The sequence below is a fragment of the Trachurus japonicus genome, chromosome 10, assembly GCF_045865225.1.
Source record: "Trachurus japonicus isolate A0001 chromosome 10, Traja_1.0".
NCBI classification, from domain to species: Eukaryota; Metazoa; Chordata; class Actinopteri; order Carangiformes; family Carangidae; genus Trachurus; species Trachurus japonicus.
This window is the reverse complement of record NC_140916.1, coordinates 1,544,019-1,567,963: the sequence shown is the minus strand read 5'-3', so window position 1 is coordinate 1,567,963 and position 23,945 is coordinate 1,544,019. Positions and strand designations below refer to the sequence as shown.

Genomic DNA, 23,945 nt, shown 5'->3' with positions numbered 1-23,945 from the left:
GTGTGTACTTACAACTATGTTGTGTTGACGATAGTTGGAGTATTGTGAAACAGACAATCACAATGAAATGTCACTTTTCTGGGGTCACTCGTATTTCCTGTTCTCTCATGTTGTCCGGGCGTCGGTGGAAATAGACTCACCCTGAACTTTTTTTGGTTGAGATACTATCTTCAGACTTCAGAGCCTCGTTCTTCCTCAGTTTCTAACCAGAGACCAGTGGAGTGATGTTGTGTGATGTTTCGTCACCTTCTTTGATGAAACCTGATGACATTTCCAGAAATCTACCAGAAAAAATCCTCCCCCCTGAGATCTTCATAGTCAACGCTGTGAAGCCCCCCCACCCCGAGAGCTCAAAACAACCTCAGAGCAAAAACTTCATTTAAATTTCTGTCTTTATTACAATTCACAGATTGGATAGAAGTTTGCGATCATTTAAATAGAGTTTATCTAAAGGATACAAAAGACAAACACAAGATTATAGCAATGCATTCCAGTGCATCTTACAAAGAAAAATAAAACAAACAAACAAACAAACAAACCTCGGGATGTTTCCTGAAGCTCGAAGACACTCAGTTCACTTCAAATCTGAAAAACTGAAGTTCCGCTCGGTCTGGTTTCCATTTCAATCCCCATTTGAATGAATGAAGACCAGTTTGGCAGGTTGAGGTGGGGTGGGGTGGGGTGGGAGGACCCGGGGATGGGGGGGTTTGCAGCTTAATGAATCTGAAGAATGAGCGGATTGGTGGAGGATAAACGTTGATAAATTTATCCCTCAGATTAGTTATTCTGTATTTTGTTCCCATAAATGACTTAAAATTTGTTTTCTCAGTGAAACCAGTGAATGGGTTTCTGTTGGATTTGGAAACACCCAGTAAAAACCACAGGGGAAGGTGGGCAACAACCCCACCGGCCTCAGTGGGGGTCCATGTTTTATTTGCCCCGAGGCACCACACAAGGAGCACAGAGTGAACAGTTAGAGCCTTAAACTGGCTTCTACGTCTTTATACCAATCCTTAACACCCTGCTGGTTTCTACCCCTGGGGGGCAACAACCAGAAACTGATCTTTATCCCAGAATCGCAGCCTGAAGATTTAGTCCAGTCAGTGAGAGACGAGGAGACATTTTAGAGTCGCTTCAGGGAACCTGTTCTTACATTTTAAAGGACAAACCTAAGTCAGTTATCAAAGGTTTATCTCTGTGACAGCTTCTTTATAGAGATGTGAGAGTTACCTGGTGGAAGAATTTATGATCTACTATTACTACTATCAGTTACCTGCTATCAATTAGAGAAAGAAAACACCTGGGTCAGGGTTTTCAACGGACTGGAAAACTACTGAGAGTACATCAGAGTACATTAGAATACTGTAGAGTACACCAGAGTGCTGTAGAGTATAATAGAGCACACATGAGCACTGTGTAGTACATCATAGTACTGTAGAGCACACCAGAGTATTGTGGAGTACATCAGAGTAACATTGGGTAGTGTATAGTTAATTGTAGTACCATTGAGTACTGTAGGTACATTAAGGTACTCCATAGTACTGTAGAGTAATCAGAGTACACCAAAGTACTGTAGAGTACTGAAGAGTGCACCAGAGTACTGCAGAGTACATCAGGGTATTGTTTAATGCTGTAGAGTACAACAGAGTAGAGTACAGTGAAGTAAAGTAGAGTAGAACAAGGCCTCTATTAAATAAAACAACTTTAAAAGGCTCGGAAAAACCAGGAGTCGTCACCGGGAGTGTGAAGGTCTGAGGATCAGAATCTGAATGTCGGAAGGTCTGAAAGTCTGAAAGTCTGAAGGTCTGACGGTCTGAAGGTCTAAAGGTCTAAAGGTCTAAAAGTCTGAAGGTCTGAAGGTCTAAAGGTCTGAAGGTCTGAAAGTCTGAAGGTCTGAAGGTCTGAAGGCCTGAAAGTCTGAAGGTCTGAAGGTCTGAAGGTCTGAAGGTCTGAAGGTCTAAAGGTCTGAAGGTCAAAACGTCTGAAGGTCTGAAGGTCTAAAGGTCTGAAGGTCTAAAGGTCTAAAGGTCTGAAGGTCTGAAAGTCTAAAGGTCTGAAGGTCTGAAAGTCTGAAGGTCTGAAGGTCTGAAGGCCTGAAAGTCTGAAGGTCTGAAGGTCTGAAGGTCTGGGGGTCTAAAGGTCTGAAGGTCTGAAGGTCTAAAGGTCTAAAGGTCTGAAGGTCTAAAGGTCTGAAGGTCTGAAGGTCTGAAGGTCTGAAGGTCTGAAGGTCTAAAGGTCTAAAGGTCTGAAGGTCTGAAAGTCTAAAGGTCTGAAGGTCTGAAAGTCTGAAGGTCTGAAGGTCTGAAGGCCTGAAAGTCTGAAGGTCTGAAGGTCTGAAGGTCTGGGGGTCTAAAGGTCTGAAGGTCTGAAGGTCTAAAGGTCTAAAGGTCTGAAGGTCTGAAAGTCTAAAGGTCTGAAGATCTGAAGGTCTGTGGTTCTAAAGGTCTGAAAGTCTGAAGGTCTAAAGGTCTGAAGGTCTGAAGGTCTGAAGGCCTGAAAGTCTAAAGGTCTAAAGGTCTGAAGGTCTGGGGGTCTAAAGGTCTGAAGGTCTGAAGGTCTGAAGGTCTAAAGGTCTGAAGGTCTGAAAGTCTGAAGGTCTGAAGATCTGAAGGTCTGTGGTTCTAAAGGTCTGAAGGTCTGAAAGTCTGAAAGTCTGAAGGTCTAAAGGTCTGAAGGTCTAAAGGTCGGAAGGTCGGAAGGTCTGAAGGTCTGAAGATCTGAAGGTCCGTGGTTCTGAAGGTCTGAAGGTCTGAAGGTCTGAAAGTCTAAAGGTCTGAAAGTCGGAGGGTCTGAAGATCTGAAGGTCCGTGGTTCTGAAGGTCTGAAGGTCTGAAGGTCTGAAAGTCGGAAGGTCTGAAGATCTGAAAGTCTGAAAGTCTGAAAGTCTGAAGGTCTAAAGGTCTGAAGGTCTAAAGGTCTGAAGGTCTAAAGGTCTAAAGGTCTGAAAGTCTGAAAGTCTGAAGGTCTAAAGGTCTGAAGGTCTGAAGGTCCGTGGTTCTGAAGATCTGAAGGTCTGAAGGTCTGAAGGTCTGGGGGGTCTAAGGATCTGGATCTTGTCGCTACATTTTCAGTCCGGGTTCAGTGAAGAGCTGCTCTTCGTCTTTAAGGCAAATTGCTGACTGACGGAGGGAAACGTTTGAACCCCGAGCAGCAACTACAGACACATCAACACACTGAGGGCATTCATATGAGAGTGTGTATTACATCTCTATGCATATATGCACATACATGGTTACTGAGGGGTGGTACCTATACTGAGGGGAGGGGTGTTGGTAGAAAGGTCCGGACAGACTGTCTGCAGATAGAAAGAGGCCTTTGAGTTTCCAAACAGCAGTTTGATCATCGTCAGTGTGTCGGCGCTCCATCGCCGCCGCCTCGCTCGTTACCAGTGTTTTCAACATCTACCTTACTGTATGTACACATAAATACAGGTTCTTCAGGAGTAATTACAGCTTCATCAGGAGGCCTGTCACCATCATCATCACCATCATCATCACCATCATCATCATCATCATCAACACCCTCCTCCTCAGCGGCCTGTCTGTGAGTGTGTTTCTGTGTTTCCAGTCTCTGGTCTGTTCATCCTGCGGTGGTGAGGTCCGGCCACACGGCGGCGCTGTGGCACCGTGGTGGGGAACTGGTGAGCAGGACTGGAGCAGGACGGCAGCTGACGAGCGTCGGGGTCGGCTCGGCTCGGCTGACCGCTCAGAGGTGCTGAGGTATCGCTGAAAGGGGGGGCGGAGCCTCACTCTGCCTTCTTAATGAAGATCTGAGACGGGAGAGAAACCAGAAACCAGTAGGCTTATGAACCTGCACCGGTAACAACCAGTATAAACCAGTCTACTCTTCCCAGTGTTGGACAGTAGAGTTCATATAAAGAAGAAGACTTATAGTGTTATATACAGTAAACAGTTGATCCCTGACTGTCATCTGATATTATTGGGCTGTTCCAACTTCTATCTCACTCTTCCCTCATCTTTTCAACAAGCCCTTATGTTTGGTTTGGTTGTAGCAAAACGAGTTATTCTTAGAGATTGGAAATCAGTTTCTCCTCCCTGTTTTAAGAAATGGTTGAACGACATGGTCTCTTGTATCTACCTGGAAGAAATTCGGTATACTCTGTCAGACACTCATCACAAATTCCTTGATGTCTGGGGACTTTTTATTGAGTATATTCAAAATGACAGACATCGTTCTCCGGACTAGTTACACTGGACACTATTATTTTGTTTCATTCTGTTTTGAACTGTCTACATTGTGCTTTGCACAGCCAATCATCCAGTCTCCTTGTCTTCATTTGGACCTGGCTCTTTGGACTTTCCGGAGTCTCTCCTGGACTCAATAATCTTTTTTGATTCAGTGTGTGTGCTGACATGCATAACTTTAACTTGTACGTGTTTATATCTTTGTGAGCTGGCAGTTTGTTTTGTTCTGTTTTGTCATTTTCCTTTTGTTTTATTGTATATTGTCTCTGTTGTTCTATATGTGGTTTAAACTTAAACACTTTATAAATAAAGTTTTCAAAAAAAGAAAAAAAAGAAGAAGAAGAAGGCTGCTGGTTAACATGGAGACAAAGTTGTTACTGTGCAGTTCAAGGAAACGTTAATGTGTCGCTTAGCAACAGTCCATTTTCATAACTATTTGTGTTATAAATAATAAACAAGTCATAACCTGTTGTTGTTTATTACCGTTGGCCTTTAACATGTTTCTGATGGGCCTGTTGTTTCAGTCTCAAACCTATGATTGAATCGCAGCCACACTGATATTGAATACATCATTACCTTCGATGTGATATTAGTTCATTATGAGCCAGTTAAGAATTCAGGTGAGAGATGGTGCACTGATTAATGAACAAGTCGGCCAGTGTTCATCCTGGCTGATTTGTTCATTAATCAGTGCACAATCACAGTGCAGTATAAACTTGAATCCTAAGTATTGATCCAGATAATTTGTAAATATTCAGCGTGTCCTCATTAAATGTTGTGGCCGTCTCTGATCTACATTTAGACCATCACAAGACACTAAAATCCTCCATGCAGCCAAAACTAATCCAGTTAGAAATGTTCTCCTCGCCAACCTTCAAAGAGAGGTCAGAGGTCAGGAGTTCACATTCATACATTTTTTTAGCCCACAGCTACGCTTTGTGGTTTGGGGAGAATAACAAGCAACAAAGGACTTGAACCAGGGAGAGCATAGTTACGAGCGCTAAATCCACGGTCAATGGAAAACCTTGAATAACTCTGATGCCTCCAGACAGAGGATCATTGTAATCTCACTGAACTGAACTCCACTACAGCCTCACAGCATCTCATCGCACTGCTACCTTGTTGAGGTGAAGAGAAGAGACCCATAGGAACAACTGTGAAGAACCGTAACGGCATCGTCCAGGGCTCAATCATCATTGTCATATTTGGTTCTCTCTATAGTAGCCTACTCATGGCACATTGCATTAAAGTTAGTTAGTTAGTTCACCCAAAATTCAAATTTCACTCATTATCTACTCACCCTCATGTTGACTAAGGGCTGGGAGAATTTTCAGAGTCCTCCGTGCCTTCTCTGAGTTACGGGGGGTCCACGTAGCAGTATTTGTCCATATAACGGTTGTGAATGGATACCACTTTTCTTGGTCCAAAAAGACACACCAAAAAACATCCAAATACCTCCATGCTGCTCGTCTGTAATGCCCCTCTTGTATTGAAGCCCCGAAATGAGAAATTGTTCCAAAAAAAATTAAATAAGTCTATATTTTAAGCTTGTTTGTAGCGGAAGCTCCCAGTGTCTCAGTTCACTGCTCTTCCTGTGTCAGTGCAAATCTCGCGTGATTTGCACTGACCGGCGGAACAATTTCTCATGTCGGGGCTTGAATACAAGAGGGACATTACAGACAAGCAGCATGGAGGTATTTGGATGTTTTTTGGTGTGTCTTTTTGGACCAAGAAAAGTGGTATCCATTCACAACCATTATATGGACAAATACTGCTGCGCGAACCCCCCCCCCCCCCCTCGTAACTCAGAGAAGCCACGGAGGACTCTGAAAATTCTCACAGCTCTTAGTCGACATGAGGGTGAGTAGATAATGAGTGAAATATGAATTTTGGGTGAACTACCCCTTTAAGATCCTATCAGACCTCTTTAATCCTCCATGCACCTCCTCTAGCACATTATAAATCTTCATGATGTTTGGAAAGACCCCTTCAAGAACTGTAAAAAGCCCTTCTGGGAACCCTCCTCTAGAAGTACCTCAATGACCCAACTGAACTTCCGAGTCCCCGTCTTCAAGACCTTCTAACCATGTGGTGGTGGTGGATCTGTGCATGCATGTGGTCTCACCTCGCTGAGGATCACCCAGACCGGGGAGTCCGTTATCACTGAGAGCCGCATGGCCTCCAGGGGTCCGAACGTGGGGTCCACCTCCCCCTCTGCTATCCCGTTCTGGAACGTTCCTGGAAGAGGCAAAGGTCAATGGGATCAATAACCTTATTGACGTACACACGCTGGGTCATGAATCTTTCACCTTCCCCCTTATTTGGTGGTGAAGTGCTGGAATTCACTGTTATGGGGAACAATTGATTTTATTTTTTTTACGTTTGTGAAAAAAAAGTTAAAAGAGCGAATACAACATCTTAAAGCTCCATACGGCATAAAGGTAGATGTTTGTCTTAAAGCACCATACGGTATAAAGGTAGATGTTTGTCTTAAAGCTCCATACGGTATAAAGGTAGATGTTTGTCTTAAAGCTCCATACAGAATAAAGGTAGATGTTTGTCTTAAAGCTCCATACAGTATAAAGGTAGATGTTTGTGTTAAAGCTCCATACAGTATAAAGGTAGATGTTTGTGTTAGATGTTTGTGTTAAAGCTCCATACAGTATAAAGGTAGATGTTTGTATTAAAGCTCCATACAGTATAAAGGTAGATGTTTGTGTTAAAGCTCCATACAGTATAAAGGTAGATGTTTGTATTAAAGCTCCATACAGTATAAAGGTAGATGTTTGTATTAAAGCTCCATACAGTATAAAGGTAGATGTCCATGTGTAGTGTGATTATAAAGCAGCTCTAGGTTCTATATTAATACTGTGAAAGTATCAAAGCCTCAGTCCACAGAGAAATGCACACAGCCTGTATTCAGAAACTGAGCCTTAAAACCAGCCGTCAGGACTTTCTGTCACTTTGTGATGTCACAACTAAGCAGTCACCCAAAAGCCCCACTCACTATCTGGACCCACCATCCAACAACACTTACAGGAATTGTTTTTGTTGTTGTTGTTTTATTCTGAAATGTGCTCTATTTTTTTTGTTTTGTTTTTTTGTGGATGACTCAGGAAACAGTCAGCCAAACACGAGAGGAGAAAATTACTCTGAGATGGTTTTTGGTTCTTAAAACCACTAATGTATCCAAGCATCAACACTGAAGATAAAACAAAGGGTAAGAGGAAAATGTGCAGCTGTAATATTTTATGAAGATGATCCCTTTATCTTCAAATTTTAACCTTCAGTGTTGTAGGTTTTTAAGAGATTTACTTGTGGTTTATTCTTTTTGTTTTTTTTTCATTTGCAGATGGAGGCTGCAGTAATTAAGGGATTTGATGTTTTTTTTCTGCAGATTTACAGGGTTGTAAAAGGTTCCATTACATTCATCCAGACTCCATTAACTGACCCCTGCGGTTCTGCTATGGTTTTTTCTTTTTTGTTCCAGCGTCGGCTGTCAGAAATAAAGGCGGTGTGGTTTTTTTTTTTTTGGTACTGTTGCATTTGCCTCCATCAGAAGCAGTGAGGCCTCCCACCGGTGTTCAGCTGCACCTCAACAGAGCAATAATCCCTGGGAGGATTTATTTAGTGGGATTATCGTGCTGACTGTGATGCTTCCAGGTACGAGTGTGACCATAATCCCAACAAAGAGCAACGTCTGGGGGTGTGTATGTGTGTGCGTGTGTGTTATTGTTTATCACAGGGTATTATCTGTTATTATTGTGGGTATTATGGCTTTCATTCAATATCCAGCCACATGTACTGCTGTCTGAGAGGCTTTCTGCAGAAACAGGCCACGCAGAGAAAAGGCAGGAAACAAAAACCAAACACTGAATCAGACAAATTCTGTCTGAGCAAACAGGATATTTTACAGGTACAATACAAAGCAGGATCCATCCTGACTAATAATGGTTTTGTACCTATTATTTCTTAATGCGAAGATAACAGTGGTCAAACAACCAATACAAACACACAACTATAGAGTTACAGCCGCCGCCGCCGCCGCCACTCACAGTAGTTTCAGGTTACATTCCTGTTAATCATATAAAATATTAACCATTCATGTTAAATGTTGTCATAATAACTGCGCAGTAATGGCTAACTAGTGTGACCTGACCTCGACCTTTGACCCCTAAGTAACACAATGACATAATAGATGACTACTTAGGTTTCAAACACTGTCTGTAATGAAGGGGGGGTGGGGGGTGTCAGGGGTCTACGGTCGAATCTGTGTCAGTTCCGGATTTCAAACTCAGACCGTGGCGTCAAAGTCCTGAGATTAAAAATGTCCAACATCTGTGAATACATCACTTCTTTATTACTTCTGTTGGTTCAGCCGGTTTTCAAACAAACCAGGCGGCCAGGGTTTCTCTACAAAGTACAGTGTTTATCAACACACCAACCAGCTCCTGTGGAAACGACCAACCAATCAAACAACCAATCAACCAAACAACCAGTCAACCAAACAACCAGTCAACCAGCAAACAACCAATCAACCAAACAACCAGTCAACCAGCAAAGAAACAATCAACCAACCAATCAAACAACCAATCAACCAAACCACCAGCCAACCAGCAAAGAAACAATTAAGAACCAGTCAACCAACCAACTAACCAACCAATCAACCAAACCACCAGCCAACCAGCAAAGAACCAATCAAACAACCAATCAACCAAACAACCAGCCAATCAGCAAATAACCAATTAAGAACCAGTCAACCAACCAACTAACCAACCAATCCAACGAGAAATTACAATTCAAGAAATCAGTCAGGTGTTTTTAAACCAATAAATCTATAAAGTTGGAATAAAATATATACCGGTATATATGTATATTTACCTCTTCTCATGAAATGATTGTGACAATGTGATTCATTATTGATATATAAAGTGTATATCTATCTCTAAAATCTATAGATCAATCTCTTCCAAAAATATTACTGTGAAAATTAAAACACAATTAACCTTTATAATAAGGAATAAAAAGGGGAATATGCCTGAAAACAAAAACTTAATTGGCAACCGTGTAGGCCTATAATAATTATTTTAATTTCTGTAATATTTTAATCAACCTGTAACCGACTAAACATATGCAAAAGGCTTAAAAAGTTGCACAATTATAATTGTTATTAATATTGGAATCATAAAATAGTCGTAGATTAAAACCTCTGACACAGCAACTGAACTTTTCAAATTCTCTCTATGGATTTGATGATAAATTAAACTATTTTATTGGATAAAACAAGTTATTTTTGTTGATAATGGCCCTGAAGCAGCAGAGTGAGTCAACATCCTCCTCTCTGTGTTTAGTCCTGAATCTCACTGATATTTTTCCTTTGAAGTGCTTTTAGTTCCCTCACAGACGCTGAGATGTCCGGTGTTCCTCTCTATACATGTGAAGGCAGCGCGCTGAAATGAAGTGAAGGAGCGCCGGTCGCATCGATCGGCCGACTCATCTGAAAAATTGATGAAGGGGATAAAGAGCTGCTGGTAATTTATGATGTCGGGTCAGAGCGGCCCCCCTCCTCCTCCTCCTCCTCCTTCTCCTCCTCGCCCTGCTCAGCTGTCTGCTCCACAAAACACTTTCTCCAGGTGGATTCACACACTTGAAAAAAATTACATTTCTGTTTCTTTTGTTCGCTTTTGTGGAGAAAACTACTGAAAGATGAGAGTTCAGGGAGAGAGTGAAGTAAACACAGAGAACAAGAGGCGTCGAAGGATCCAGATTAAAATGGATTCACAGGTGAAGAGGTGAAGGTGGATCAGGGTGTGTTCAGGGTTATGTAGGAAATTCTACAACAAAATACTCGTTCATGCCGGAGTAAATGTGACTCAACGAAAGGAATGCTATTGTTAAGATATCTGACCACAATGAAAGGATATCATGATTTAAATAAATAAATAAATTGGATAGAACAAAATGACATCATAAAACGCGCTCACACAAGGTCAAATGTGCAGGGCCCATTTATGCATTTTCAAGTTATGAGTCTATTATAAATGCTACAACCGAAGAGCCTGACAGATATTTTGAAAATAAGTGAAAACACTTCTGAATAAGTCTTTTTATCGGCTGAAATCTCCGCTTCAGTGTGAGAGGAACACCGGGTCACGACTCCTCCATTTGTCTGCCGAAGGTCACAGTAAAAATCCTGCAGAAATAAATTCTAACAGAAGAAGAATAAATCCCACATTCTGCGGAGGAGAAACTGAACCCTGGAGCGTCGCTTTCACTGCACACTGGAAAACACAACATTTATTTGTTTCACGGATTCGTTCCTCATTTTGTTTTCAGGTCGTCTCGTTCTTAAGGACACAAAACCTCTGTAACGCCTTGAAGGTGAAGCTGCCAAATTCAAAATTGGAAAACAAACATCGATTGAACGTATTAGATAGATAGATTGAAAGTCTCAAAGACCTAATGAAACATGACTTTGGCCTGTGAAACCAATATGTTGAGAATACCTAGTTGAAATCTGCATTAAATGGATTTTGTTGGTCAAAGGTCAAGATCAGTATGACCTCACACACACACAAATAGGTCAAGAGTAGCAGTAACACGTCTACAAACTCCCTACTGTCGACCTCAAAGCACAGCCTCAGCTGAGAGTACATCAGAGTAACACTGGGTAGTGTATAGTTGATTGTAGTACTGTTAAGGTACTCTATAGTACTGTAGAGTAATCAGAGTACACCAAAGTACTGTAGAGTACTGAAGAGTGCACCAGAGTACTGCAGAGTACATCAGGGTATTGTTTAATGCTGTAGAGTACAACAGAGTAGAGTACAGTGAAGTAAAGTAGAGTAGAACAAGGCCTCTATTAAATAAAACAACTTGAAAAGACTCGGAGAAACCAGGAGTCGTCACCGGGAGTGTGAAGGTCTAAAGGTCCGGGGGTCTGAAGGTCTAAAGGTCTGAAGGTCTAAAGGTCTAAAGGTCTGAAAGTCTGAAGGTCTAAAGGTCTGAAAGTCTGAAGGTCTGAAGGTCTAAAGGTCTGAAGGTCTGAAGGTCTGAAGGTCTGGGGGTCTAAAGGTCTGAAGGTCTGAAGGTCTAAGGGTCTGAAGGTCTAAAGGTTTGAAAGTCTGAAGGTCTGAAGGTTTGAAGGTTTGAAGGTCTGAAGGTCCAAAGGTCTAAAGGTCTAAAGGTCTAAAGGTCTAAAGGTCTGAAGGTCTGAAGGTCTGAAGGTTTGAATGTTTGAAGGTCTACAGGTCTGAAGGTCTGAAGGTCTAAAGGTCTAAAGTTCTGAAGGTCTGAAGGTTTGAAGGTTTGAAGGTTTGAAGGTCTAAAGGTCTTAAGGTCTGAAGGTCTGAAGGTCTACAGGTCTAAAGGTCTGAATGTCTGAAGGTCTTAAGGTCTGTAGGTAGTAACACTTCTACAGACTCACTCCTGTCGACCTCAAAGCACCACTTTGCTGTTACTGCTGCTGCTTCTTATATAACGCCCATAAAATAAAATAATATGAGATTTTTCCCAAACCCGTGAACTTTACGTCACCGGCAAAACTCGTAAATGTCCCACAATCCCCCTTCACACAGGGCTGCCCCCAGTGTGTGTGTGTGTGTGTGTGTATTTGTCTTGTGGTCCACTTCTCTTCAAAGTGTTTTGAGGTTAAAATAATCAGGATCGCGTTAACGTTGGCGTCAGGAGCCGTGGACTGTGTCAATAAGACTCCCTTAAAAAATGTGTGTCTGTGTGTGTGTGTGTGTGTGTGTGGGAGCGATTTCATACCAAAACACGTATGTATTTGTGAGTGTGTCGCCCACATGCATGTGAAATGACCCGAATTGCCTCCCGTACGCCCGTGAGGTTGAGTGTGTGTCCTCGTTGTAGCAGCAGAACAAAAGCAGAGGAATGTTGTCCTGAATAACTTTCCTCTGTGCGAACACACAGTTCGTTAGGCTCGTTACGACACACACACACATACACACATCAGACTGTGTGAAGGTTACTGATCGGAGACTGTTCATTTTTACCAGGTGTTGTCTCTAATAGGACCACTCCTCCTCCTACACCTGGAGCGTCTCACCTATTCTGATGAATCCGTCCTCTGTCCGGTGGTACTTTGGCGTTTTCTCCCTACCCTCCGTCAAGGCCTCTTTCTCTGCCTGAATATTCTGGAAAGAAAACACAAACACACACACACACACACAGAAACGCACCCATACACACACACACACACACACACACACACACACACACACACACACTGTTTGTTATTATAGAACCATATGTGGCAGGAAATGGTTGCAGGGATGGAAAACATCAGGTCCTTGATGAAAATATTACAAAAACAAACAGCGATAAGTGCAAATTAATAGTTCTGCCAATTTCTTCATTATATTTGTTTATTTTATTTATGTTTCAACATTGTTTGACAAGAAACATATTGAACTTTATGTCAAGTAAAATGGACTTAAAGCTCCATACAGTACAAAGGTAGATGTTTGTGTTAAAGCTCCATACAGTATAAAGGTAGATGTTTGTATTAAAGCTCCATACAGTATAAAGGATGTTTGTATTAAAGCTCCATACAGTATAAAGGTAGATGTTTGTGTTAAAGCTCCATACAGTATAAAGGTAGATGTCCATGTGTAGTGTGATTATAAAGCAGCTCTAGGTTCTATATTAATACTGTGAAAGTATCAAAGCCTCAGTCCACAGAGAAATGCACACAGCCTGTATTCAGAAACTGAGCCTTAAAACCAGCCGTCAGGACTTCCTGTCACTTTGTGATGTCACAACAAAGCCCCGCCCCCTCACCACCTGGATCCACCATCCAACAACTTGCAGGATTTAGTTACTCTGAGTGTTTTATTCTGAAATCTGCTCTATTATTTTATTGGATCACTTTAGACAACAGTCAGCCAATCAGAAGAGAGACTCAGAGCCTCGTCCTCTCTTCTGATTGGCTGACACCGACCTGTTGTTACTAGAGCGCCAGAGAGAAGCTGAGAGAGAAGAGGTGGGTGTAAAACCACTATATGTCCTCTATTATAAAACCACATAATCGCTCATTACTAGTGTGTGTGGGTTCAACACAATTATTAATTATAACACTATACATAGTCATATGTCATTAAATATACAACATATGATTCAGTAGTGGAGCCTATAAAACTCCATCTAACACCCTGATTTGTTCCTCGAAACAACTTTATATCTTGTATTGAAGCTTCTTCTCCTTTTCTCATATCTTGTTAAATCTCCTTGAACCTCCGTGGTCGATTGTCAGACGGTGAACACAGACTTCAGCAGGATTTTATTAACTTCATCTCCTTCCTACATTCACATAAAGTGCTCTGTTTGAATGGGATTCTTTCTCTTTTTCTTTTTTCTTTTTTGCCCTCGGGGCAGTTAACACCCATTCAAACCACTGCTGATGGTGATTGATGGTTGTAAAGAGGTTAAATGTCTGTGCACCTGTTGGGAGCAGGTGCAGCTGCCTTTGTGAAGCTCTTTGAAATAAATCGACCTGGATGACAGAAGAATCTTCACAGAGAGTCTGCACTTCGTTCTTTTTACTGTTTATCTTCCACATACTCTTCTCCCATGAGCACTTGTTATCATCTCTCTCTCTTTCTGCCTCTCTTTCTCCATCCCCTCTGCTTCTTGGTCATTGTTACCCTGGAAACCGCCTCCAACCTCCCTGTCCTCTCCCTCTCTCCCTCTTTCTCTCCATCTATCCCCCCGTGTGCTGCTCAGCCTCTTTAAAGTGCTGGTTGATTTTTTTTTTGCGTCTCATTTTGTTCCCCTCCCTCCTTCTCCTCCACTGGGGTTGATCTCAGCAGGCGCTCCATCTCCTTTTTCTCTATATATCCCTCCGTCCCGCTGCGACTCTCCGTCTTAATCAGTCCTCGCCTTACACTCGACGACTGAGCAGGAAAAAGACAGTGATCCATCACTCCGCCTCGATTTCCAGGGACCACAAACTGAGTCTGGTTCTCAGTATTACAGCAAATACAATTGAAATATGTTCAGCTATAATGTGTTTTAAAAGCAGACCAGGATCTGAGAGAAACTGGACAGAACCAGAAACCAGTCCAACAAAGCTGGAGGTGGAGATTGTGCTCCCAGATCAACTATTTGCATGGAAAACAAACATTTTTCTGTATCAATATATTTACAACATGACTATGTTCAAACTCAATTTCCACTTTACGTTGATAGAAACATTTTCCAGTCACTTTATGTCTCCCAAAAGACACATTTGCTGTTGCTGTTGTATGAAAATATTGTTTATTTTCATACAAAATCACAAAAACTTCCATGGCACTCTTCTTTAGAGGGATTAAAAAGACATTTATATCCCCCTAAAAGACCAATATAAAAGAGCCTTTGTCCCATTGGATCTGTTTGACTGCCTGATGAAGGCTTGATGACGAAATGCATCACAATTTGTTGGTTTTTATGGTCTCACATGATCATTTCGGTACAATAAGGCCTTTTGTTTAGTAGTTTTAAGGGAGAGCGGCTTGGAGTTTTTTTGTGATTTTGTACATGCCCTTACATATTAAATCAGGAAGTGTTTCTTCTCTAACATTTATTACTGTATATCTTCTATCTTATTCTAGACAGGGTTGTTATGTTGTGATACAAAGTCAAGATTCTCATCGTTATCAAAGAAAAGTTGAACCAAAGGGCGACCGGACGGGACTGGACTTGGTTGTAGATACTTGCTTCAGAACTAAGTCCAGTTGTCCGCTATTGAACTTTTCTTGGTACGATACAGTCACCCGATGATTTTGAAGTTTAATTTTGTTTCTAACTTGATCCTTAATTTCATAGTTTTGTCCACTGTCCAACAGATCCCAAACTGGGAGAGTACGACCTTTGTAGAACTGATAGAAATCAATCACAGACAATGCTACAGAATCCAGACCAAAGCCTTGTGTAGCTGGACTGAAGTGGATTTCAAGACAAGACTCACATCAAACGGCAGAACCTCCACTGATGTGTTGAAAAGTTTGTCTCCAGGATGTTCGATGTTTCCGCTCCGAAAGAAATACCTGGAAGATAAGAAGTCAGTTCAGAGAGACAGAAACAAATCTTTACCCTCCTAACTTTCCTATCGGTGTAACTGCCCTTGTACTTTGGTATCACACTGGTCTCCTCTGGTAAACCTCACACCTACAACCCCGGGTACGTCTGAATCCTTTATGCTGTAGCTACCTTATTGCCTTTTCCTTCTGCTATATCTTCTAATGCTTTGAGACCTTGTAACTCCTACCCTCAAGACTCAAGCAGTTCCTGAAACCCATCAAACCATCATTGCCCACTGTAGTGTTTCCTTGTATCCTTTCAAACCCTTTAAAGGGATAGTTCAACCTTTTGGCAAATTGGCCCACTGCCAATCCCTATTGTTTTAGGAATAGGTTCGTTACCTTTAATTGTCGGTGCAAGCTATTTTTAGAACGGCGGAGCAGAGCTGCGAGCTGCTCAGAGCTACGCTACGGAGGCTAATGGGATTTCTTGGTTTCCTTCATCAAACTCATCAAATACACAATCCAACAACTCCAAAACGCTCTGGTGGACAAGTTGTGACCTGCACATTCACCACGCTATGAGAGAACGTTACCAGACAGAGTTGTTTTAGAGATAAATTCATGCAAAACTGCTGATGCACGTTCCCTTGGGGCAGTTTTTCGAAAGGCAGTCTCTGTATTTCCCTCTAAAACAACTCTGTCTGGTAACGTTCTGTTATTATCTCATAGCGTGGTGAATGTGCAGGTCACAACTTGTCCACCAGAGCGTTTTTGAGTTGTTGGATTGTGTATTTGATGAGTTTGAAATCCCATGAGCCTCCGTAGCGTAGCTCTGAGCAGCTCGCGGCTCTGCTCCGCCGTTCTAAAAATAGCTTGCACCGACAATTAAAGGTAACGAACCTACTGCTATGACTATAGGGATTATGGCAATGTGCCAATTTGCCAAAATGTTGAACCATCCCTTTAAGGTCTATTAATCCCTATTAATTAATTAATCAATAGCTCCAAGAAACAGTGATACTGCGGTATACTTCAGGCCCTGTAGGCTCTTTATAACCTTAGACCTTTGACCCTGTGACTCCCCGGTTTACCGACCTCTCAATGCGGACAGGTGTGAAGAAACGTATCCGTATGAAGTCCCCGGCCACAGGGGTGAAGGCCCAGAAGAAGTCCTCGCCCAGGTAGGCCTTCTCCAGGGTGAAGTGCTGGTAGGTCTTCAGGCTGGTCGTCACCTCCGCCAGCGGGTTGGCGTGACCCTTGTGGAGGGTCTGTTTCCCAAAGTCCTTGTCCTGGAGGAAAAAAAACATCATCATGACTTTCTCAGTTTTTGTTTCCTATAGGCTACGTCACTGAACAGAAACACAAAGATGACATCACTGTTTGTGCACCAACCAGGAGCTGATGTAAACGATGAGTCATCATCCTAGATCGCCAACAGACTGGTATCGCTGCCCGACTCGCTCGCTGTCTGCAGTGACTAATACGGTTTTATTTCAAGCATGACTTCATTGGCGTTAATTTGGTGCACTTCGTTTTTACTCATACTATATGATTATTGTGGTACTGATCTAGTTAGTATCTGTCCAATCCTGAAGGTGTTGGTGGACAGGTTTTCGAGCCTTCATGCTAAACTAAAATAAGATAAGCTAAGATAAGCTAAACTAAGATAAGCTGTAGCTTCATACAGACTTGAGTTTGGTATAAGTTTAGTTTAGTTTAGTTTATTAATTATTATCCCCATTAATGAACTAAACTAAACCAAATTTATACCAAACTCAAGTCTGTATGAAGTATGAGCCAGCAGGTTGTTAGCTTAGCTTAGCTTATTGTAGCTTAGCTTAGTTTAGCATGACGGCTGGAAAACCTGTCCACCAACACCTTCAGGATTGGACAGATACTAGGTCAGTACCTACTACAATTATACCCATCAGTGTTGAGTGAATTCTGGTCTGTTTGTTTAATGGGATATTTTAACATTTTGTCAAATTCTCCTATTGCCATAATAATCGGTAACACTTTACAATAACGGTCCCTTAATTAACGTTAGTTAGTACATTATTAAGCATTAATATATAAACTATGTGTTAATTAATGCTGAGTAATGCATACATAATAACTAATTATTTAATAATTTATTAACTAACTTTGAGTAGTAAACATTAATTAACTGCTTACTAATAGGCTACATTAATTAATGTGTTAACTAATCCTAAGTAATACATGAAAATGATTGTTAATAGCCTATCTGTAAACAGTTAATTAATGCTTCATAATGTACTAACTAACGTTAGGCTAATTAAGGGACCCTTATTGTAAAGTGTTACCACAATTATCAATCACAAGTTTGGTATAAGTCACTGTCTCAAAAGTGGAGGAACTATTAGCCTACTTCACTTGGGAGTTTTATTTTTTTGAAGTCATAAAGTTCTCAGACGATACAACTCCACAAACTTTGTCATTCTCACTCTAGTGATTATTTTGACTCGTTTCTCCCACATCAGGACAAATCTCTCGACTTAACTCTCCACAGACAAAATAAATCCCACTTCCACTTTAGGTTTTTTCCAATTTAGGTTTGATTTTTTTTTTTAAAACCTCGGTGCCGATTTTCTTTCTAAACTGCGGCGAACATTTCAGGCTGGAGGGTAATAGCTGTGTTTAGCTTCCATCTTGCACACCCACCAACCCCCCCACCCACCCAACCCCCTCCAGCGCCGGCCGGCCGGCTGGTGGCCACGGTTCAATCTCCACACGGAGGAGCTGCTGCAGGTCTGGGCACAGGCGGATCAATATCCAATTGATTGGTCCAGATTGCAGCAGCAAGTCAGCGGGACTAATATCCATCGCTCTTAACACAGTAATCAGAGGCATTAAGCTGAGGCGTTCGGCTCTGAGCTGCTGGCAGGAAGCGAAGCTGCCACCGCCGTGAGATACTGCAGCGGAGTCTAAACGCTGCGCTGAGCCCCACAGCTGCAGAGGCTTTCAATCTTCATCCCCCCAGAGAGACGCTGGACTGAACTTCGGCTGAACCGCACCCTGTTTCAAACTGTCTGAACTCCACTCACACTGACAGATAACCAGTGACACCGCTCCGCCGCTGCCGCTGCTCTGGGGCTGGAACCAGCGCTGACAACTTTGCACTAAATATAGAACATAAATAAATACAGGCAAATAAATAATGTAGCTATACCACGTGACGTAACGAAGGCTAACGGTGAGCAGGTGCTGCTGCTGATGATGAGCAGGTAGGAAACTGATGCCCACAACATGTGTTGACAGGACGGCACAGAGTAGTTTAATGAAGTTTAAAAGCTTATGAAAGTTTTATTGGTCTTAGAGAATATTTAAACCGCTGCAGTGAGGGAAATGTTTGTCCTTTATTTTTATGTTTCACAGATTTAACAGACTTGAAAAGGTCAGCGCTCCCTGTGAAATACTGTAATAAGGCACTGCCACATACCAGCGTCTGAACCGACTCTCCAAAAATAATATGGCTTGAAATTCTCCCACATTTTTTAACCTTTTAACGTCATTTCAACTGAAACCTTCAAGGAATTAAAATTAAATCCAACGATGGAGCATTAACACCAATTATTTCATTATTTATTTCATGTTGAGAAGATTTCACAGTGAAAAAACTGAAACTGTCCTGTGAAAATGGATGTTAATGAAGCTGCTCCAGTTTTACTTTAAGTCCTACTGAAGAAAAACATAAGATATTCTCATTTAAGAATTGCAAATTGAGAAATGGATTGTTGTGATGAAGTGGGGTTGTTTTAATGGATCATTGTAACAGTGATCGTTATATTCAGACACTGTTGTGCTGCAAATGCCCGTGTCTGTGTGACATTTTAATTTCATTATAATTATTTTATCTTTAGTTACATTTTTCGTGTCCCTATACCCAGGGCCGTTGTATAGGGGAGAAAGGTGATGATAATTCTAGGGGCCCAGCGCCCAGTAAGGCCCCAAAAAAAACCCCAGTAATCTTTTTATGACTGCATTATTCTGCATAAGACCCTGAGTACTCATAGTAAGGCTGCATTAGCATCAAAACAAAATAGGCTAAATAAAAAATGATAATACATACTGTACGTAGTCTAAGAAAAAAAGTGGAAAAGTCAGGGGCCCACTTTAGTATTCTTTCAGGGGGCCCAGAATTCCTAGCAACGGCCCTGCCTATACCAGATACAGCACAGGTGTGTACCGTCCTGTTGAAAACAATGAATAAAGAGCTAAAAAAAAGTCATACATTATAATAAATTTGCTTTATGTAAAGTGTTTTATATCCTTGTGTGTGCTGCTGGCCGATATTCAGCGTCATTCTGTCTTTACCTTGAGTTTCTGTATTTTTCCGGCCAGGGATGAGTGGGTGCCGACGTGTTGGAAGAGAGACGGTTTGAAGCGAATCCTCAGGTTGGCTTTCTGCCTGTCGCAGTGTTTCTGAAGCAGAGAGATGGGAGGGAGGGAGGGAGGGAGAAAGGGGGGAGACAGGTGCGATTACAAACCCATGATCTGTTCACATCCTTTAATAAGACAAGACAAAACAAAGCTCAGCAGGAAGCATCGGCTGGGTTTACTTGCTACAGCTGTTAGAGGATCACTGTAAAGATTAATGAGAACAACAACAGGAACTCACTGCACCGCTGTACGACAGGACGGAGACGGGTACGACAATGTTTATTATGGTTAAAGCTGCTGTTAAGTCAAATGTGATGAGGAAGACAGGAAAAACACTGAGCATATACAGTAGACTCTCTGGGACTTATAGCTCATACAGCAGCAGCAGCCCACAGATCGGCTCACTGAGGTCTATATACGCCAGCTGGAAGATGAAATGAGCTAACTGGAGCTCTGTGGGCGGGACTAATGGCGGTAATGACGTCAACTTTTGGCGCAGCGTAGGTGATAAGAATCATATTGGCACTGGCATATCTGAAGCATGATGTTGGCGTTACTGGGAAACACACTAGGCTGGTTCGATTCCCAGTAGATTTACAGCCAATATTAATAATAATTATTCCTCTCCTCCACCACATCTGTCATTTGGCGTCCCCCAAGGCTCCATCCTAGGTCCCATTCGCTTTAACGTCTACGTGTTTTCCTTTGTTAAAATCACTCAGAAACATAACGGCCCGGTCCCTTAGCCCTCTCCTGTAGCCCCGCCCCTTCATTTGGTGTGTTCACATCAGGGATGAAGCGATTTTAGTCTTTGATCTAGATCCAGCCTGTCAAATTAACATAGTTCAGTAGACCACACATCAGGGTAACACTTTACAATAAGGGTCCCTTAATTAATGTTAGTTAGTACATTATTAAGCATTAATATATAAACTAATGTGTTAATTAATGCTGAGTAATGCATACATAATTATAACTAATTACATTATTCAACTTTTTTATTAAATAACTTTGAGTAGTAGACATTAATTAACTGCTTACTAATAGGCTACATTAAGTAATGTGTTTCCTAATACTAAATAATACACAATAATGATTGTTAATATATCTGTAAACAGTTAATTAATGCTTAATAATGTACTAACTAATGTTAATTAAGGGACCCTTATTGTAAAGTGTTACCCATCAGTGTTGAGTGAATTCTGGTCTGTTTGTTTAATGGGATATTTTAACATTTTGTCAAATTCTCCTATTGCCATAATCCCTACAGTCTTAGCAGTAGGTTCATTACCCTTAATTATCGGTGCAAGCTGTTTTTAGATCTGCGGGGCAGAGACGTGAGCTCTGCATGGCACGTGGTATTTCCAGGCTTTCCCTTCATTGAACTCATCAAATACACAATCCGACAACTCCTCTTGTTTTCGAGGAGGTAAATACGTTGCGGCTGCTCGGCAGAGCGACTTCAAAAGCAAAAGTAGTTCAGAGTATTTGCTTCATGTATCATAATACGTTAATAATCAACTTGTCCATGAGAGGGTTTTGGAGTTGTTGGATTGATGAGGGAAACATAGAAATATCATGAGCCTCCGTTGCGTTAAAGAGTAACTAAACCCTTCAGTTTTGGCTGACGTGCTCTAAGCTGGAAATTCAAAATATGCCTTGATTATGGGCGGGGCTCCAGGAGCAGGTAGATTCAAGTTGGACCAGAATCAATCGACAACACTACTTCATACCCAAATATATTTGTTTTCAGCAGAAAAAAGTGGTTTAGGAGTTTAGTTACTCTTTAACTGAGCAGCTCCGTCTCTGCCCCGCCGATCTAAAAATAGCTTGCACTGACAATCAATGAACCTACACCTAAAACTATAGGGATTATGGCAATTAGCGAATTTGCCAAAATGTTGAAATATCCCTTTTAATTGTGCTGTTTTATTGCCTTTTTGCTGTCTGATTTGATACGTTGTTTTTTTATTAACGAGCTCTTTTAATAAACTAGATTTGATTAGTGAAAACAAAAACACCAACAATATTAAACTGTGCGTGTTTGTAAATGTTGATTCAGAGTCAAGTTTGAGTTTGAGCTACTCACTGCGTCCTTCTCTGGGTTGCACACTTTGACCCACATGATGTGGTCCAGCAGCCAGTCGATGGGTTTGTCTTTGTAGAACATCAGCATGAACTCCACGATGAGGGACAGGTCCAAGGACTTGAACATCTTCCCTGTCAGAGGAGGAGGAGGAGGAGAAAAAGAGAGTTCAGTTATGTGTTTTTCGTTTTTTCCTGCTTTCCACTCAGTTCCTGTGTTTGATCAGGATCGGTGGACTCATGAAAACAGCTCGACCTTGACTCCGTGTCAGCGCCTCGTCAAGACCCAAAGCTAATTAACGCAACCTCGCCGCAGCAGCGGCAGCAGCTGAGAAAAACCTGGACGAGGAATGTGAATCACAGCCACAAACTCTGGATCTTTTTAGTGCCGGTCCTCTCTGTGCTCTTCAAACACTCGGCCTGAGAGCTGACGAATGTTGTCATGTCAGTGAGTTTCTCTACAAACACAAATCTGTGTCTTGTGTCTCATTCGTCTAAACTCAAAGCAACAGCTTCAGTTTCCGGGCTTCAGCAGCGTCCCACAGTGAGGTCCGAGGTCACAGCTGCCAAGCGGACGCATATTTCTTTACATATTCTTATTTTTTCTTATATAAAGACTTATTTTTTTTATCTTTATGTCTCTAATTATCTTTATCTGTATGACCCACTTCACATTATCTTGCCCTATCTACAACCTAATTTCCCTCCTGTGGATCAATAAAGTATCCAATTCTGATTGATTTGATATAAAACAGTCTGATTGTGTTTGTTAAAGGGATAGTTCAACATTTTTGGCAAATTGGCCCATTGCCATAATCCCTATAGTCATAGCAGTAGGTTTGTTACCTTTAATTGTCGGTGCAAGCTATTTTTAGAACGGCGGAGCAGAGCGGCGAGCTGCTCAGAGCTACGCTATACGGAGGCTCATGGGATTTCTTGGTTTCCCTCATCAAACTCATCAAATACACAATCCAACAACTCCACAACGCTCTGGTGGACAAGTTGTGACCTGCACATTCACCACGCTATATAACGTAATGTTACGAGACGGAAAGTAACGAACCTACTGCTATGACTATAGGGATTATGGCAATGGGCCAATTTGCCAAAATGTTTAACTATCCCTTTAAATAAAAACTGCTGCACCTGTGGTTCATTTCACACACACTCATCATCATAACATCAGCTTCATCATGTCATACGTTCAATTCAGACACACCAGAGATGAACCTCACAGTTTTTCTATAGTACTACATTTCCCATGAGCCTCAGCTGATGTTAGTTTGAGCAGGAGTTAATTCAGAAGATGTTTGTTGTGATACAAGTCGCCATTGCAACTGAATTGATACTGAAACTAATTTAAATGATGATTAAACTGATGAATCTGGGGAATACAAACAGAATATGGATGACATCATGCTGTCTCACCTGTAAATACCTGACCTCTAAAACCTCACATGGCACAAAATACATAGAATTAGTCCATCTGTGCACACATCATAATCCACAAACACACACACACACGCTGCATGTCTATTGATTTACAGTCACTGCACATGTACGACCGCAGAGCCAAAAGTCCCTGAATGATTCACATGTGCTGAAGTTCAAACCTTAGAGACGGGAAAACAAACACGAACAATAAAACATGAAATAAAAAAATAAAAAAATAAAAAGCAGCATTTGATTGAACTGTTCCAATATCTTCAGCTTGTTTCTGTCCCCAGGCAAAAGCCAAAGTTATGACTTTATTATTAATTTTACAAATCGTTACATTCAGAGCTAGAATTTAAATGTTTTGTTGAACAACTGATGTTTTGTAAAAGAAAAAAAGAATGAAACCAACAATTGTACTCGAAGTCATTGAGAGATGAACTTAATTCAAGAGTCAAAGCACTGAGCACTAGACAAAAAAAAATCAATAATAATAATCTGAAGTACTGAACCATAAAAGCAAATATAAACTGTCTACTTATTCCACTTCTGTTTATTTCATCAATGTTTATCATTGTTTGATGGGCAAGTTATTAATTTAATTAGAGTAAAGTCAGCTTTACAGTGATGTAAAATCAACTTAAAGCTCCATACAGTATAAAGGTAGATGTTTGTATTAAAGCTCCATACAGTATAAAGGTAGATGTTTGTGTTAAAGCTCCATACAGTATAAAGGTACATGTTTATGTTAAAGCTCCATACAGTATAAAGGTATGTTTGTGTTAAAGCTCCATAC

The 23,945-nt window shown here is 41.4% G+C and overlaps 1 protein-coding gene and 1 long non-coding RNA gene across 3 annotated transcripts in view; one reads left to right on the top strand and one right to left on the bottom strand.

The window, feature by feature from the left end:
- Nucleotides 1-374: 374 nt before the first annotated feature.
- The window catches only part of mgat4b (alpha-1,3-mannosyl-glycoprotein 4-beta-N-acetylglucosaminyltransferase B), a 132,197-nt gene continuing 108,626 nt past the window's right edge, over nt 375-23,945 (bottom strand). Inside the window, exons 9-16 of one of the 2 annotated variants that reach the window (XR_015036854.1) lie at nt 21,720-21,850; nt 19,565-19,672; nt 16,325-16,518; nt 15,175-15,253; nt 12,274-12,361; nt 6,331-6,443; nt 1,264-3,769; nt 375-1,230 (exon numbers count right to left, since the gene is read on the bottom strand). Coding sequence is in view for 1 of the 2 variants with exons in the window: in XM_085788961.1 (XP_085645087.1) it covers nt 3,746-3,769; nt 6,331-6,443; nt 12,274-12,361; nt 15,175-15,253; nt 16,325-16,518; nt 19,565-19,672; nt 21,720-21,850 (737 nt within the window). In the remaining variant the exon portion in view is untranslated. Of the gene's footprint in view, nt 3,770-6,330; nt 6,444-12,273; nt 12,362-15,174; nt 15,254-16,324; nt 16,519-19,564; nt 19,673-21,719; nt 21,851-23,945 lie in introns of both variants that reach the window. The other variant, XM_085788961.1, reaches the window with a different exon arrangement.
- On the top strand, nt 11,202-11,592 carry LOC146979244 (uncharacterized). Its single transcript, XR_015036855.1, has 3 exons — nt 11,202-11,263; nt 11,392-11,431; nt 11,528-11,592. It is a non-coding gene; the product is annotated as an uncharacterized LOC146979244 (long non-coding RNA).